A 19,983-nucleotide genomic window follows, 5' to 3' on the forward strand; every position below is an offset into this window, starting at 1 on the left:
TGTAAGATCTGGGAATCTTGAAGGTCACAATCCTTTTGATATTAAATGATGGCCAAAAAATTCCTGTAACATATGCAGTGTTTCATTAGCAGTTGCGTTATTCTGCTGGAACCTGCAAATGGTTTCTGTGGTCTACTTCTTTCCAGTTCTTGAACAACATTGAAGCGATAAGCATGCAATTTTAATTTTTTAGTAGTCCTGAAAGCTATAGATAGTGAAAGCCCAGACTGTGAAGATAACGTTTTGAGATTCTCTAGGAGAACAAGTCAAACGTTCTTTCATCTAGTACATCTAGTACAATTTATATGTGCAAAAAGTCTCAATAACAAACACACATTCGTCCTTGGAAAATGTCATGTTAACACAATAGAGTTGAATTTATACTGTTATTTCGTTACAAGCTGCTAACCCTGAGTACAGTGTTACCAAATGACGTGTAGGGAGAAATAAAATTTACCTATGCATGACTTCTACCTTCTTAATCTTAAGTACTTTTTGAAACACATTATAAACCCGTTTTCATTATTCATGTATTAAGTTGCTCAATTGCTAAAATAAACATCAAAACAGTCAATGTTTCTGCAAGTGCATAAATCTGTTTCAAATACACATGTTAGTTGATGTGCATACAGTGTATGTGCATGTGTAAGTGTGTGCGTGTGCATGTGTATGTGTGAATGCATGCGTGGGCACGCGCACTCACAAAACACACATATACTATTAATGAATAAAATAATATAAATAATAAAATTACCGCTTCAGTAGCTGATGAACCATCTGGCTGTACTTTTGGTTCAACTTGTATTGAAGTAGAAGTGTATATTTCATTAAGCAGATTGTCAAAATCCAGTTCAGTTAAACTGTTAATTCGGATAGGTGCTTTGGGTTCAAATATCTTATTCATATGTTCTGGAAGACCCTTGTAAATTGCTCTGACAAATTGTAAAAAATTCTGAATCTTGAATAACAAAAATAAAACAGAAAATTACCATGGTGTACATTTGTAATGCAGTTACTCAACAAAAAAGTTGAAATGAACCTAAGTAGACTATATTAGGATCTACAAATATTTCATAAAGAAAAACATCTAAAACTGAATCTAATAAAATAATTACAATATAACTAATATATAACAGTTTATCCATTAAAAAAAAAAAAAACATACAAATGGAGAAACTATATCTAATACACTGGAAACACTTTGTGACAAAAAGGAAATTCTTTTGAAGAATATTATCTCAATTACTACTGATGGTGCTCTGGCTATGACAGGGTGTCACAAAGGCTTCATAGCATACTTAAAAAATAAAGTTCCAGACATGCTTGCTGTACATTGCGTCATTCATCACCAACATTTAGTTGCAAGAAACCTGAGTGAACACCTGCATACATTACTGCAATATGTTATCAGAGCAGTTAATAAAATCAGAAGCAACTCACTAAATGATAAATTATTTAGTCAGCTTTCTGTTGCCAATGATGAAGATTTCAACTGCTTGCTGCTTCACACAGAAGTGCGCTGGCTATCAAAAGGTACTTGTCTGACTCGACTTTACAATCTGTTTGATTCTGTGATAGAGTACTGGAAAACAAAGACGCAGAGTTGTAGAACAACCTTACTACATCAAAAAATGATATTGCGTATTAGACAGACCTATATAAGTTGTTTAATGATGTTAATCTCCAGCTTCAAGACGACAACTTGAACTTGATTAAAACAAAAAATGTCTTTGCTGCTTTGGTAGCCAAACTGCTATTACACAAGAGAAATATAGGCAGATGTGAATTTAATAACTTCCCTAATTTATCAGCAGTATCTATCAACAATGATGACTTGCTTGTTTACTGCCAACACTTGGAGAATCTCCACGATGATTTCAAAGAACGATTCCAGGAGATTTTAAATATGGACATATCAGAATGGGTTTTGGATCCCTTTTTCAAATGTCAAAACAGCAGGATCATCCCAGTTAGAAGAACTTATAGAACTGACAACAAATGAAGAAATAAAAATAAAATTCAAGAATGGCTACCACGAATTTTGGCTGTAAAAAAGCCAATCCCAAACTGTACGCTGGATTATGGTCACTGTTCAACAATTTCTGAAAGCATTCCCATCATTGTATTTGTCTGAACGTGGATTTAGTGTTGTAGCAACATTGCTAACCAAAAAGAGAAATTGGCTGCAAGTTATGGACGACTTACGGCTATTTTTAAGTAATTTCGAGCCTGATATTAACAAACTCATTAAAGCACATCAGATTCATCCTTCACATTAATGTAAGTATAATTTTTCAGCTGAAAGTTTTGTTTTGTTGTATTTTTAAACTGAATATGCTATCATTTTTGTTGTTATATAACTATATAAATACAATTGTAATTTTATTGAAAGCTATTTTAATAAAAATACTTCCAAATATGATTAAATATGAATTTTAGTTGCACTCATTTAAAATGCAAGTTTCAACTCAGAAATAGAATGTCATGTTTAAAAACAATAATTTCAATTGCTGTTTTTAAGAGCGCATCTTAAAAACAGCAATTGCAATTGTTATTTTTAAGATAGTAAGTTTAAAAATTTTGGGTGCTAAAAAATGTTTGATTCTCAATGTGGGCAGTGGGCGAAAAAGTTTGAAAATGAATGGTATAGTGTATGGTCCTCTATGAATTTTTGCCCCAACATGAACCCTAATATTAGCAATCATTACTTTTCAAAAATTAATGGCCACAAAAATTAATTTTTTATAAAAAAAAAGTTATTTAAATGAAAAATGCAATTACACAATGCTCAAGTACATCTAATACCATATAAATTAGTAACATTTAGACTAAAAAATTTTTAAAGGTCATTTATATTTAACTTAAATCATTTATTATTATTAAATATTATTATTATATTATTAAATCATTTAACCATTCACTTAATGTAATCTATACCTATATATGACAGAAGTCTGTTATTGTTTGCCTTACTGTTGGCAATAATTAATGATGACTGTGACAATAAACAATCCTAACAGGAATAAAATTCAGTGTGATTATGTTTCTCATAAAAAATGTAATGCTTCTACGATACATCAAGAATCGTGATAGATTTTTATGAACACAGTGTTAAAAAGCTTGCTCCTAGGTATCAGAAAATCCATTACTTTTAAAAAAGACAGTGACCATAGAAAAATAAAATAGGTGGATGGAAATAAAAAAGAGGTAATAAATTTTGTATTCTCTTAAATTTGTTTTTTTTATTAGCATACTGGCTCTTAGTTTTAAAACACACCTTGTACATTAATACAGATTTTTTTTTTAACGAAAATAAAAGTAAGATAACAGTTGAAATACATTAACCTAACAAAACAAGTAAATTACTAGAACTCGGAAAAAATATTTTTCAGTTAAACTTACTTCAGGATTGTAAGCAGGGCGATAATGTTTATGCAATTCTATAATAAGATGTAGACAAACTAATACATTCTGCTCATTTTCAGTTGGAAGCAAAACCATACAGAGTGAAAGTATGGAATCTACATGAGGTTTCAAATATTCATTAGTAGGTAACCTGTACAACATGTCCAATAACATCTTGCGTAGTGCCTGAAATAAGACAATTAGTCTACTGATACATTAAATCAATAGAAAATTAGAAAACATTGGTTTGATAAATTAATGAACACAAACCAATAAACAGAAATAACTCAAAAATCATCAGCTGCTATATCTGTAGCACTGTACATAACTGATTTTAATTATTCAGAAAATTCAATTAATAGAAAAGTTACAACATGATGTATAATTAGTTATCAATAAAAAGTAATAAAGCATGTAATTAAAAAATAATATTTACTAAGCTGAATAAATACCTTTTCTTCACAAAATATTTACTTATGTACAAACATATGAGTTTTAATTTAATAAGATGATAATAATTTTAGTACATTTTGTGACAAGAACTGAAGCTCATCTAAAATTATACTAAATTATCTACATTGTAACAGATTTAATAGCTTTGCTTACGTTTTCTGCAATGTAAAATACTCACTTCATATAAAAAATTATATTATTCTTGAATTGTATTATGAGAGAAAAATTTGCAATGATCTCAATAACTTTAGAATCTTTTAGGTTTTGCTAATGAATTCATATTCTTCTGGGATACAAATCCTGAATTTTATTGACAGCCTACCAGAGTAGGCCAAATCCAAAAACTGACTAGATAAACCAATAAATATCAGCTTTTACTGAATATATTAACACAACTGTACTTAGTGAAGACTACACATAGTGAAAACAATTTACTATAAAGATTTACAATACAACTGCACTTAAAATAATTCATAATACTAAAACAATCAAAAACTTTTTTCTTGATATTTTCTTAATGTTCCTCATATAACAAATAGTCAATTTTTTACCCAATTCTTGAAGGTTTATTTAATAATATACTAAATTGCCGTATAAAGCACATAATTGACAAAAATGATTAAAAGCACATATACTTTAAAGAATATAAAAAAATCAGTATCTAATAATAAATAACATATTTTCTCGTGTATTTCATACACCTGAATTTTTAAACAATGTTTTAAAAATATTCAAAAATAAAATATTCAGTTAAATAAATATCACGCTTGCACTGATTATCACATTTCAGTTTCATTACAAACTTATGGAAAATCATTTCCTTGCAAAATTCACACACCTACTTTTAGATAAAAAAAAATGGTTAAGAGTGTGTGAATTATGCGAGTAAATACAGTATTAATTCAATCAAGTTTATATTACACTGACAAGTTATTAAAATAAAATAAATAGTTCTAATGAACTACTATAAATACACGTTATTTATACAATTTGCTACTTTGGTGATTTTTGTTAATGTTGTTCATTGTACTGCACCCAATCATAAACCGGCAAAATAATGCTTATCTACATATTACTAAGAGCAGTCAACCTCAGAGTGTTAGGCTCAAATGTTTGCATTTTCTAACTGAGATTACTCTGAAATACTATAGCAATATTTTTTTTTTAAGCAGATTTACTTTGATAAAAAAAAACACATGTCCTCATGACACGTAGTTGATGCATGGTGTATAAAATTATAAGTTTATTGGACAGCAATAATACTTGCTACAAACACATTATTTTGGTGCATATGTTATACACTGAGCAAACATAGATTAGTAATATACATATATATATATATATGTTTTGTTCCACTTGTGCCGTCGGGTGCTGCTACCTAGTGGGGGCTAGAGGCCCCATGACAAGCTTGGTCAGGTGATCTGACGTGATGTCCTACGTCATAATACCGCGAGGAATGGTCATTATGATGTAGCGACTTCTATTCATTTGAAGTTCAAAACCTGCAAAGAGCAGTCGTGTTACACATTCAGTCCGGATGGACAATGTTTGGATGAACGCTTATTTTAGTTTTATATTTATATGTTATTAAATCATATTTTATTCAGTTTAATTATATGTCAAGTCATGCACCATATGTTTTATTAAGTTCAATTATTTTATTTTTTTTTGTCTTCAGTCATTTGACTGGTTTGATGCAGCTCTCCAAGATTCCCTATCTAGTGCTAGTCGTTTCATTTCAGTATACCCAGTTCAATTATATATCAAGTTCAATTATATATTATCAAAATGTCAAGACGACAAGTAATTAAAGAACAATTCAATAAGCAACAAGTCATTGTTTCAAGTCATCACCCATAAAAATACAGTCCAACCTCACTCAAAAATCTACCACAACGTGTTAACGGTCTTCAGGCGATATCGTTCAAAACAATATATATACATAACTTTTTCAAAATTTAAATAATTCATCAACATATTGACCACTGTGCTAATTAAATTCAAAAAACAAAATTACAACATTTTTTAAAAAAATTTAACAATAATTTTTTTTTGTTATTTATTGAAGTAATTACAGAATTTTGTACCAACTGTTGATGCGCAATCCTGCGAAAGTCGACTATAGGTATTTTTTTAAGATTTTTCTGTTACTGTGTTTGATGGTTGTCATTTTTTGAATATGAGAAGAGAAAGGTCTGTGACTCATCTTTACAAATTCTATTTTCTCAGATAGTGGGATAGTTGAAAAATGACAAGAGCTATTCTTAACTGTACTGTACTGGGATTTTATTGATAAAATATATTTTAATACAAATTAACATACTATGTGAATTAAGTGATATGTCGGCTGATATTTTCATGGTGAAGCAACCATGAGTCCTCTGTCACAGTTCTGGTGTTCTTTTTCTTATTTTTACAAGATATCTGATGACTTCTAGATAGTGGTAGAGGTTGAATGTCTGCTCTGCAGGTAAAAACTCATAATGAACAATGAATGCCTTTGAGGTAAAAAAGACTGTCAAATTTTGTGTCAGAATGACTTGTATATCTTTCTTGATTCACTTCCATTAATTTTAATAACTCACTTAATAACTCAACTGATCTATTAATTTTTCCACTGCAATGAATAAGAGTTTGTTTCAACTCACTTCCACACGGCAATGTCTCATCACTGGCTATTAATGCTGTCAAGAAAGTTTCATCAATTGAACGATTCAAAAGTTTCTGAAAGATCACTAGCCGATTACCTTTTTACTCCTGTTCAACTTTTTCAGAATGAACTTGTCAGTGACAGATACATTTTTAATTTTTTGGTTAGGATTTTATGACATGAACCAACTGAAATCCCATTCTCTTCTGCTATCTACTGAACTGTGAATGTTGATTTGGCCTTACCAAACTGTACACTTGGGAAGTGTGGGACATGTCCATTAGCATCCATGACCTGGATGATCATGTTTAGCAAATTCTCAACCATTTTTAAAATATCTGAACTGCTTGCACCATTGTGTATGGTTCAGAGGCTTTCTCATAAGTCTCTTGAATCATTTTGTGAGTTTCAGTAAAACATTTCCCAAGTTTAACAAAAAAAAAACTTCACTCCAATCATTCGTGTAAGTTACTAACTGAAAAAACTCAAAGAAGGCATCAACAAGCAACACCTACTTCAAATGAATGCTACCCAAAAAACTAATCAATGCAGTCAGAATGATGCTGGGTGATGGACACTTAATTTCTACAGTGTTTAATACTGTCAACCACACATCTCAAAATATCTCTATAACAATGAGAGAAAAAAATATTCAGTTATTTTTTTTAATAAACCTTGTATTTAGAAGATGAATAAAAGAAAAAGATATGGGTATCATTGAAATAAAGTAAGCTTAGTAATCTTAGAAAATAATGTTACTATTTTTATACTCACATGAGGTGTATGTTCTGCGATAAATGATGGAGTTCCTTCTTTTAGTACTTTAAGAACCACTTTAACCATGTGTTCCAAAAAGCTGGGATACTGAGGTGTAGTTACTATACTCTAAAGAAAAAAATATTAAATAAGTAATCACCTAAAAAAAATTCTAACAAACGAATAAGATAAAAAGATAAACTATAATGAAAGAAGAAAAAAACACAAGATTAGATAGTAAAAAGAATAAGTATGGTAAGCAAAAATCATATATCTGGAATAAATAAGGAAATTAATCTCAAGGCCACATCTTTAATTTAAATCATCTCAAAGAAGTGTTTTAATTAATAACTAGATATTTAATAGATTGTGAAAATATGTCTTTATCTTGAAAAAATTACTAGCAAAATTTAAGGGCAATAACTATAAGAATATGGCCCTATGATCACTGAAACGCTAATGAATGCGATGGAAAAAATCTTGAAGAAATTTTTAAATAACTATTATGATTTAAGATTTGATTGTGTATTTCATAAATATGATTATTTTGTGTAGTTAATCCAAAAAAATATCACAGATGTATTGCATTAAACCAAGTTCTGAACCAAACAGCTATGCTAATTCAATGTTTTCAGGCCCACCAGCTTGGTGTCACACAATGATAAATTTTACATTTATTTCTTTTTAAATAAAACAACATACAACAACAATAATTATTCATCTTGACTGATAATCATGTAATGTTAAATGCTTAAAACAAACAAAACGTTTAGAGAATCATGAAAAAATGTACTAATAAAAACAAAAATAACTTACATCAAGATTGTCACTTATCTCCTGAGCAGCCTGTAATTTATTTTCTTCCTTAGTACCAGATAAATAGTTTGTGTCTGCAAGTAAATTTAAATATGTTCGGTAAGTGTTAAATTGAGCAGGATCCATTGATCCTGCCGGTGGAGTAGGAGTCATGGTGTCACTTTTCTACTATGAGTTGTTTTTAATAAATGCTAGTCCTAAAAAATCAATAAACTAATAAGTAATATAAACACATTATTGAAATAAAGAAAAATCACAATTATTGTAAATAAAAAAATTAAGGTTCAATATAAGCTATAAAATCAAGCAATCTTACAGCTAGAAGTTTTGGTTTTCACAAACTTGGAACTGCAAAGAGTTTCACCTCCACTTTCATCAATTCTTTTAACAATCAGCTACAAAGCACTATAGAAAAAAACACTGATATGTAAACCATGTTCAATAATTTTGGCACTAGCTATTTTTCTCTACAGGAAGGAATATCCTTCCTATTGTGATTCACTGATAATTTTCTATAAGCACTCTCCAACAAGCAGGACATTACCTTACTGATACCTGCTGGAATATCACTTATGTAAACAAAGATAGTAGCATATTAGGGTATTTCAATTTTGCATACACATAAAAGAATTTCAGTGATGAAAAATGAGTATTCCACTTTGAAAAAAGCCAAATGGCTTTCTTTACAGGATAATCATGCATTATTGATAAAGTTCTGAGTTGAATGCTGCATTATCTTACATGAAAAAAAATAAACATACTAAATAATTTACTACTACTGTTTAGAATGTCGGTTTAAGGTTGATAAAATTGCTTCAGAAGTGGATATGTGTCATGGAAATGCCTATTCCATTATCACTAAGCACCTTGGGATCCACAAAGCAAGATAAGAAACTAATAGACAAGTGAGCTGATTTTGGTAGTTACTCTGTTCTGTTGAATGTTTTTATATCTCTGATATGCGACTCATGGATTCAAATTTCTCTGTTAGCAACAGTGTGATGCTATTATGAGAAAAGTATACGTTAAAATTTACTTTTCACTCTTTCTAATACTTTTCATTTTTTTATGACTTATAGTTGAAAGCAATAATTTATATCAATAGCTACTTAATTTTTGTAAAAAATTATTAGTATCAACATTTCTTTCCTTCAGCAGAAGCTATATTTGAAGATCCTGTTTTTTTCTGCTTTTAAATAACCTAAAAATACCCCTTGAGGCGCAATGCAAAATTGCTAGTATTAGTTCAATGCTACTGGTAACCAGATACTTGTTGACATATAATTAATTTTGACACTGAAGGTAATAACTGTGTATTGCTTTAAGAAAAAAAAATTAAAAAAAACAATTTCACAAAATAAATCTGAAAAATCATCAATAAAAATCTTAACTCTGATTTATGTTTGAGAATATTTTTGGGGCTGAAAATCTATTTCCAGTCCGCCTGGGCATTCTACTCAAGTCAGTCTACCAATGCTCATTATATATCTGTGGGCCATTTCGTGCAGAATAAAAAAAAATTCAGCCCAATCCATCCAGTAGAACATTTGGACGGACTGTTAATAAGTTCTGAGCATGCCTTTTACCTGTAGTAGGAAAGGAAGGAGAAAAACAAGGGAACTGGGAATGAGATGTGTTGTAAATGGAATAAGGTTTTAGCCAATTTTTTAAAATATATGATATTACTTTGTAACAGGGACGTATTCAGTTCAAAATGGAAGAGGGAGCAGCTTTCTGAACTTCTTTCATGGTAGAAGGGTAGTCCATGATGCAGGGGGTGTGCTGTACAATAATATACAATAACAAAAGGAAGAATAAAATATTTATTTAAAAAAGCCTTTCTGATATGTCGGGGAAAATGATTCATTCTTTTTTAAAACCTCAATCATATCTGTTGCTTTCTGTACTTCATTCCACATTTAGAATAAAAGATAGAAAAAAAACGTTATAATATCCAAGCAAATTATATAACATTTACTTTTTTAATATTTTCCTATTTGACTTTTTTGTGAGAAATTATTTTAGGCATTAAACAAAATATGGGAACTTATTTTAACATTTTATTTTAGTATTATTTATCAGTATGACAAATGGAGTAGTTGGTTATAAAAAAATACAACATTATTATTATATAAATCGGCATTACTTTATAAAATATTATAATATTCAAATTCAAAATTTTTATTATACAGAATAGGCCAAAAAGGCACTATTTTTACCAAATGTCTCTGTCAATAAAACTGAATAACCAAAAAACTATCAAGTTACTTCATTTCTACTTACAGTCTTTCATAATTCTTGGTTTACTTTTTCCTACAAGAAATGATTGCATAAATATTAAATATTACCATTTTGCAATATTTGTAAATAACAATTTAAACAAGAAAATCATAGTGCTAATTTAAAAAAAAAACTTACTTCTACTTAAATTTCTTATAAAAGTTTGCAGACAGGATCCTCTTTACATTCAGATAATCTGCACTCCCGCATCTATGTGTCAGTGGATGATTGATAATTTTGTAACTGTTTCTGTATATAACTTTTCAGTTACCAATTACTGATTGGTTATTTTCTTTATTACATTGTTCGTCACAATAATTTATCACTATTGGATCTAGCCAAACTTTTTTAACATCAAAATTTTGTAGTATGTTGCTTCTGTTTTTCACTCATTTTTATTTGTTTATTTAAATTGAAAATAATATTTACAAATAATTTTTACTTTTTCTTATTAAATTTATCAATTTTTTAAATGTCAATAATAAAGCACGTCACTAATAAAAAATATTTCAAAATGTGATTAAAAGTTAGTATTACTGTTATTGTTACTATTACTGATTAAACAGTTAGTATAAACTATTACATATACCGAAAGCAACTGATAGAACCTGAAGCTTTGTGAAAAATAAAAAAACGTGCAAAAACATTCTTCTATAAATGTTTTCTATAGTTGATACTATGAAATTGAAATTGATATTATAGTTGATACTTTGAAATTTTTACCGACTTTATGACTAGCCACATAATTTTTGCAAAAATATTATTAGTTTTTTATCACAAGAATATAGAACCCTAGGGGGGTTAATGTCATAAATTAAGAAAAGGAAATGGCTCACGAAACTAATAATAAAAGCAGTGCTAAAATATTTTTCAGTTGTTAATTCTTTCAAACTTGCCCATTGATATTTTGCCGATTTTTATAACTGTCCACATAATTTTTTTGAAAATGTTACTGCAGTTCATTATTCCAAAACAAAGTAGGATTGTGGGGTCAATATCATAACTAAACAAAGGAAATACCCTACAAAATATTGTATACAAGACCTATAGAAATGGAAGAACTTGTATCTATTATTTTTTTCAAGTAGCATGTGCACAGAATGTAAAAAATAATTTTTCCAGCTTTAAAAAAAAAAGATAATCTTTTCAAGATTTAGAAAAGTAATGAAACACATTTAAGCTTAGAAAAAAGCGCTAGAAGGCCGTTCAGTCCCATTACACCCCTGCTAATATCTATTTATTATAATAAAGTGGATGTCAGGTGACCGACTCAAAAAACAAACCTGTCATAAAAAATTGAATATAATACTTACACGCTTGTGTGAAAGTAACAACTATATTGACTCTAACCAAAAAAGCATGCGCTCATATGTTTGGTAAATAGCTTTTGGAATAGTCCTGTCATGTGAAATGAGATGAAAGTGACAAGATTATTCTAGAAATTTCTTGCTGCTGCAAGTAAGATGGCACTGATTTGTAACAGTACTTACAAATTAGTTAAAACTTTTTACAGATGGTGGAAGTGACTATTTTATAATTAATTAGTCTCTTCCAAAATATTGTTTAATTTTAATTTTTTCAAAAATTTATTATTTATATTTCCCTCAATGAATCGTGAGACCTTGCCGTTGGTGAGGGGACTTGAGTGCTCAGTGATACAGAGTAGCTGGACCAAAGGTGCAACCATATCTGAGAGGTATCTGTTGAGAGCCAGACTAAGGAATGATTCTTGAAAGAGGGCAGCAGCTCTTTCAGTAGCTGTTAAGGGCGTAAGTCAGGACGACTTAAACGGCCATATCAACATCAATCAGTCCTCTGAGTATTGCGTAGCTGAAAGCAATGGAAAACTACAGTTGCTTTTTTTTCCAATAAAATGTAGCTCTCTGCATTTTCATATAGCAATGATGGACGCGCATTCCTTAGTAAAATATTCCGGAGGTAAACTAGTTCCTCGTTTGCATCTCCGGGTTGGGACTACTAAGGAAGGGGTCACCAGAAAATAAAAAAAAAACATTCTATGAGTCGGAGTGTGGAATGATAGAAGTTTAAAAAAGGTTGGCAGGTTAGAAAATTTAAAGAGGGAAATGGATAGAAAAATGTAGATGTAGTAGGAATTAGTGAGGTTCAGTGGGAAGAGAAAAACGACTTTTGGTCAGATGATTTTAGAATAATTAACTCAGCATCAAATAATGGGCAGGCAGGAGTAAGTTTCGTAATGAACAAGACGATAGGAAAGAGAGTAGAGTATTTCAAAATGCATAGCGATAGAATCATTGCAATAAGGATAAAATCAAAACCTAAACCGACAACGATTGTTAATGTCTATATGCCTACAAGGGCCCATGATGATGATGATGATGAGGAAGTGTGTATACGAAGAAATTGATGAAGCAATTAAACGCATAAAAGGAGATGAAAATTTAATAATAGTTGGAGATTGGAATGCAAGCATTGGAAAAGGCAAGGAAGGAAATATAATGGGTGAATACAGGCTGGGCAAAAGGAATGAAAGAGGGGACAGAGTTATAGAGATTTGCACGAAGTATAACTTAGTAATTGCCAACACCTAATTTAAAAATCATAATAGAAGAATATACAGTTGGAAAAAGCCGGGCGATACTGCAAGGTATCAGATAGATTATATCATGGTTAAGCAGAGATTTAGAAATCAACTCGTTGACTCCAAAACTTACCCTGGAGCAGACATTGATAGCAACTCTAATTTAGTGATAATGAAGTGTAGATTGGGGTTTAGAAACCTGAAGAAAAGGTATCAGATGAATCTGTGAAATTTAGAGAAGCTTGAGGAAGAGGAGGTAAAGAAGATTTTTGAGGAGGATATCGCAAGAGGTCTGAGTAAAAAAGATAAGGTGGAAAATGTAGAAGAAGAATGGGAGAATGTTAAAAAGGAAATTCTTAAATCAGCAGAAGCAAACTTAGGTGGAACAAAGAGAACTGCTAGAAAACCTTGGGTTTCAGACGATATATTGCAGCTAATAGATGAACGTAGAAAATATAAGAATGCTAGTGATGAAGAAAATAAAAGGAACTATCAACAATTAAGAAATTACAGTTAAGGAAGTGCAAACTAGCAGAAGAAGAGTAGATTAAAGAAAAGTGTTCAGAAGTGGTAAGAGAAATGAACATTGGTATAGTAAATGCAGCATACAGGAAAGTTAGGGAAACTTTTGGGGTACATAAATTAAAAACCAATGTGTTAAACAAAGATTGTACACAGATTTATAATACAAAAGGAAAGGTCAATAGGTGGGTGGAATATATTGAAGAGTTATACAGAGGAAATGAATTAGAAAATGGTGTTATAAAGGAAGAAGAGAAAGTCGAGGAGGATAAAAAGGGGAGAAACAATACTGAGATCTGAATATAAGAGAGCATTAAAAGATTTGAATTTCAGAAAGGTTCCTGGAGTAGACGGAATACCTGCAGAATTACTGCGCAGTGCAGGTGAGGAAGCGGTAGATAGATTAAACAAACTGGTGTATAATATTTACGAAAAGGAAACGTTCCATCAGACTTCAAAAAGAATGTTATAGTCATGATACCAAAGAAAGCAGGAGCAGAATAGAGAACAATTTGCTTTACTAGTCATGCATCAAAAATCTTAACTAGATTCTGTACAGAAGAATTGAGAGGAGAGTGGAAGAAGTGTTAGGAGAGACCAATTTGGTTTCAGGAAAAGTATAGGGACAAGGGAAGCAATTTTAGGCCTCAGATTAATAGGAGAAAGAAAAACAAACCAATTTACTTGGCATTTATAGACAGAAAAGGCATTCGATAACGCCTTTGGCATTCGGAATCAAATCTTCAGCATTTTAAAAAAATTAGGGTTCAGATACAAAGATAGAACAAAAATTGCTAACAATTACAGGAACCAAACAGCAACAGTAATAATTGAAGAACATAAGAAAGAAGCCGTAACAAGAAAGGGAGTCCGACAAGGATGTTCCCTATCCCCATTACTTTTTTATCTTTACATAGAACTAGCAGTTAATGATGTTAAAGAACAATTTAAATTCGGAGAAATAGTGCAAGGTGAAAAGATAAAGAGGTTACGATTTGCCAGTTATACAGTAAGTCTTGCTGAGTAAAAACGATTTAGAAACACTGAATGGCATGGAAGAAGTCTTACGCAAGAACTACCGCATGAAAATAAACAAGAACAAAATGAAAGTAATGAAACGTAGTAGAAATAATGAAAATGGACCACTGAATGTGAAAATAGGAGGAGAATATATTATGGAGGTAGAAGAATTTTATTTGGGAAGTAGAATTACTAAAGATGGACGAAGCAGGAGCGATATAAAATGCCGAATAGCACAGGTGAAACGAACCTTCAATCAGAAATATAATTTTTTTACATCAAAAATGAATTTAAAAGTCAGGAAAAGATTTTTGAAAGTATATGTTTAGAGTGTTGCTTTATATGGAAGTGAAACTTGAACAATCTGAGTATTTAAGAATAAAAGATTAGAAGCTTTTGAAATGTGGTGCTATAAAAATTATTTATATACATTTTGTTTTATTTTTCCCATCTTGGAATGGAGGCAGCTGCCCCCTTGTCACCCTCTGGATACGCCCACACTTTGTAATAACACTATGAAGCAGTACAGGCCCACTAGGTTTTTAGCAGATTATTTTTAAATATATGTAACATTACTTTGTAATAATAATGCTGCAGGGCAGCAAGCAGCCACTAACACTAAACACCCAAATTTTGTAGACAATAAAAACCAATTAGTTACTAGGCAATCAATACAGCATAAGTGTAGTCTTTTTATTGTTTCACATGGGCATAGTCAGTTTATATGTAGAATGTTGTAAGATTTGTACTACAGTGCAAAATAAGATTCAAAAATACTACAAAGATAGGACTCAGCAGTATTTGATCATTAAAAAAGATAAAGATAAATAAATACAGACCTGTGAGAGCATCCAACCACAATATTTTTCACGAAGTGAATATAACAGGGATAACTAGGTCTATACATTCTTAATAAATAGAAAGGTCATCCTGCAAAAAACAAAAAAATTATATTATTATTAATAATAATAATAATGATTATTTGAGGAGGGACTTGCACAATAAAATTGCAACTTATTAATAAAACAAATGATTTGTAAATACATTTATTTTTTTTTAATTTCATACATAAAATATCATCACTCCCTTAAAAAGCATCAAAACCAACAACAGTTCTGCTGATAAATGTAACTTAAGTTGTCACTTCCAGTGATCATATTATCCTTTGTTTCATTTTCTAAAATCCCAATCGACTGTTCATAAAGTTTTATACATTCTGCAGGATAAAAGGATGTAAAGTTAACCAGTCACATCCAGTCAGTTGCAAAACAGGAATTAATAAACATAATAAAAAAGATTATTTATTAACTTTGAACAATCTGTGAAAGATTCAAAAGGATATTCAAAACAGTTTTCAAATTATGCATGTATAAAAAAAGGAAAAAAAATCAATGAAACTGAGAATCCTACTTTTTTATATTTGTAAATAAATAACAATAACTTATAAAAACAGTATCTATGAATACACCTAAACTATATTCAAAATTGGTAAAAAATAAAATAAAATAAAATGAAATACATAAAAAAATATCAGTATTTTGTTAAAATAATATTTACACAATATTAACTGTAAAAAAAAAATGATTTACAACATTTTAACATCAAAAAATGGTAATTACAACATTAGTTGTAGTTCTATTTTCTACATTTCTAAAAATAATTTATTATTATATTTCTTGACTTAAATTTAATGAACAAATTCCTTACAATTTTATAACGGATAAACACATAAAAGTCTCTTTAAGAGTTTTCTGTTTGTATCCATTAGAGTTATTTAATTTCAAAGTTTATTTAATAATTACCACACTTATTTTAATGTTACTATACAAGTCTAAAATAAAATTGCACTACCTGATAAATAAAATCCATCAATCGTACCATTTTTAAGAGAAAATCATATATTTCAAATGAATTCTAGGCTTTACAGTAGTTTTTACAAATAAATTTTACATAATCCTTTATTTAAAAATAAAAACTACAAACAAATGCTGTTTAAATGACATCATTACTTTAAGTAGGAAACAAACACAATTACAAAGTGTAATGAACAATTACCAAATACTATAAATGTATAAAAACAGAAATTTATAGGCAAATTCAATCACATAAACTCGAAAATACCAAACTTTATATACAATGTTGCTGATATTAGTGTTACTTTAAAATCACAGTAACAGTTAATCTAAGATCTGAAAAACTTAAAACAATGACTACACAAATATGGATAAAAATTTAGAAAATTTTAAAAAAGCATGTACAATTCTAATAGATTGTTTATTAGCTGGCTGTATGATATAAATATAACAGGTACAAAAATTTACATTTAACTAGTAAAAATAAACTAGCACCACTACAAATTTGAAAAAGAAAATAACTAGCAATACCTCAAAACAAATAAATTAATCAAAAATATGGTGGTTAGATATACAGATCTACAGCCAGCAAGTACTATAATTATTATTTTTTTAAATCCGACTATTTAATATTATTTTTTTAAAAATTCATTTTAGAAAATACCGGCGGCATTCAATAACATAAAAATAATCCGTCCACTGTTCAAACAGGTAATATTGCAAAACCAAACTTATAAAAACCAGTATTGTGCACAATCTTAGCATAATTTAATAAAAAAATTAATATTTAATCTACAATCTCCCACTGATGAGTTTATTCACGTGTACAAATTAAAAATTTAATTAATATAAATTTCCGTACTAACCTATTATTACTGTGTATCCAAAACATCGAAGATCATGCTTGTTTTAAACTGTAAGTTTTTAATGAATAAAACAGCTTGTTTCTGAATGATAAATTAAATAATTAAACAGTAGGCAAGTTTTAGTAAACAATAAATAATTTTAAATAAAAATGACTATAAAGAATAAATACAATTAATATCGAGGTTATATCTGAACACAACTGAAATCTCATACAGGTTAAGCAACTGTGAACGGTGAACCATAACAAAAACTTGCGAGCAAGCATTCCAACATTAACACAACTAAATTATAAAAATGTAATTTACAGAAAAAATTTAACAGTCATATGCAATCAATGTTGGTAAACAAGCTAAAAAAATCAGTAAAAATATCCCGCTAGGCTGGATAAAAATAGTTTTTATACAATTTTAATTCAAACATAGAAAGAATCATATTATCATTCTAAATATTATCCTTTATGACACATTCTTTCCGATTTGCTACAAAGGTAGTTCAAGAAAAATAATAAAATATACTTAAAAAATCATCCTGAAATTAAAACATAAAGTTATGTTTCTCTTTCAAATTTCGACTTTGTGAAGACGGCGCTAAATTAAAAACAACTGGAACAGGGAATTTTTTTTTTTTTTTAATCGTTTTTTTTTTATTTAAAATAATTAATAATACATTAAAGTTGTCCTTCCTCTTCATCTGGAGATGAGTCCGTGGATAAGAACGTCTGGTGTAACGACTCTAGTTAGTACGATTTAGTCCAATCATTTGGTAAAGTCATTGGAAATGTTGGTAGTTCGGCACCGCTTGTGAAAGCCTAATTCTTTAAATGGGGTTTAATTCTTTAATCTATAGAGCTATTAAATATTTCAGACACAACAATTTAAAACTAAATTCCGAAATAAACACTATAAAGAATATAGCAGTATTAAATGATTACAATGAACAACTGACCAATAAATTATACTTCAAAATTAAGAATAAAATACATATAAAAGACAACATAAAATTATCACATAATGACTAGGAAAAATTTTATATAAAAATAGAATTTAACCCATTTTATAAATATTTTGATAAAAAATATAAAGCCTATAATCTAAAGACAACATAAACCAACAAAAGTAAAATAATAAATTTTATAAACATGAACATTATGATCATATTAAAATAGCAAACTCCAAAATTATAAATATCTTAGATAACAAAGGAGTCTGTAGTCTGAAATGTGAAGACTGCCATTTAGAATATAGGTATGACCAACCACTCTTTTTCTATTAGAGCCAAAGAGCGTATTAACAATATAAAGAAAGGCTACTTTGATAACTGAAATTACAAAACACATACTGCAAAATAAACACAACTACGATCCTGATAATTTTATTAAAATATTAGATATTTCAAATGGCTTTTATAAAACCAATATCCTCAAAAAATCAATATATACTATAATAACAACAAATTAATCAATGAACAGACCAGATTCGAGGACGATATTTTATTCAAACAATTAATTAATAATTATCGAGATACCTAAACTGAAGTTATGAATTTATTATTATTCCTATTATCTATTTTGATAAAAACATCTAAGAAATTTAAACTCCTATTTTTATCAATTTCAAAAGTAGATTTCAATTCATTATGGAAAGAATTTAACTTGTTCAAAATTATTAAATGTTCATTATATATAGCAGAATTATAGACCACAAAAATATCATCAACATACCTAGTCTAAAATAAAATATCATGATCATAAGTAATGCTATAAACAATTTTACTTCAAAAATTTTGTAAAAAAAAAATCTCAGATATGATGGCCGACAATGGAAAGCCCATTCATTGGTAAGGTATTTTCTTGAGTATAAAATTTATCATCAAACTTAAAATAATTTTGTTGGCAAACATTTCTAATATTAATGATAATATTATCAATAAATAAAGGGTCTTCATGATTTTGTATTAATTTATTTTTTATTATGTTGACTGTTTCATCTATGGGTACGCTAGGGTACATGTTATTAATATCATAATTAACCATCCTGGTATTATTTCCAATTTTTAAATCTTTTACTTTATTTACAAGGTTGTATCCATTCTTTATATTATATTTATAATCTAAATTCATTTTGATTGTATTTTATCTATTATATTGGAGATGATGTAAGAAGGGGCAGTTGTGAAATTAATTAAAGGTTGCATACGTATACCAGGTTTATGTAATTTTGGCAGTCCAGTTAATACAGGTGCACTTGGTTCAAAAGGGTACAATCTAGAGTGATATGTTAAATTATCATAATAATTAAAAATATTCCAGTATTTTGTTATTAGACTCTTAGTTATTCTTAAAAATGTTTTGGTGGGAATCATTTATTTCTTTAAAATTATTTTCTACTATATATTGTTCCATCAAATTTTTATATTTTTCAGAGTACATGATGATGGCATGTTTGATTTATCTAATTTTAAAATGATACTATTATTTACTATTAATTTATTTTTCAAATTGTACATTTATTTTATTATAAAACAGGTTTGTAAGTTAAATTTTTATGTTTGATACCATGAATTTTATTACTAATGGTGTTACATAAAATTTCTTTATCATTATGATTTATTTTATTGATATTTATTTCAGAATCCACTAAAATATTCTTAATAATATTTTAAATATTTATATACTGATAATACTGTTGAAAACATAACAAGGGTTTGTGATAAAAATTTATTTAAACCTGCATACCATTTAATAAAACATTTAAAAAATTATACATATATATGCTGCTGTACAGTAGCAAAAATAATTTTTC

General features: G+C 28.9%; 1 protein-coding gene across 2 annotated transcripts in view; it reads right to left on the reverse strand.

Annotated features, from left to right (window-relative positions):
- Positions 1-17,393, reverse strand: part of Nipped-A (Transcription-associated protein Nipped-A) — a 375,844-nt gene extending 358,451 nt beyond the window's left edge. The window contains exons 1-6 of one of the 2 annotated variants that reach the window (XM_075378311.1): positions 17,182-17,393; positions 15,302-15,392; positions 8,081-8,277; positions 7,283-7,393; positions 3,403-3,591; positions 755-958 (exon numbers count right to left, since the gene is read on the reverse strand). In XM_075378311.1, the coding sequence (XP_075234426.1) occupies positions 755-958; positions 3,403-3,591; positions 7,283-7,393; positions 8,081-8,233 (657 nt within the window). In that variant the 5' untranslated portion in view covers positions 8,234-8,277; positions 15,302-15,392; positions 17,182-17,393. The remainder of the gene's footprint in view (positions 1-754; positions 959-3,402; positions 3,592-7,282; positions 7,394-8,080; positions 8,278-15,301; positions 15,393-17,181) is intronic. The other variant, XM_075378320.1, reaches the window with a different exon arrangement.
- Between the last annotated feature and the right edge of the window lie 2,590 nt (positions 17,394-19,983).

This window comes from Lycorma delicatula, chromosome 1, assembly GCF_047948215.1.
Source record: "Lycorma delicatula isolate Av1 chromosome 1, ASM4794821v1, whole genome shotgun sequence".
Taxonomy (NCBI): Eukaryota; Metazoa; Arthropoda; class Insecta; order Hemiptera; family Fulgoridae; genus Lycorma; species Lycorma delicatula.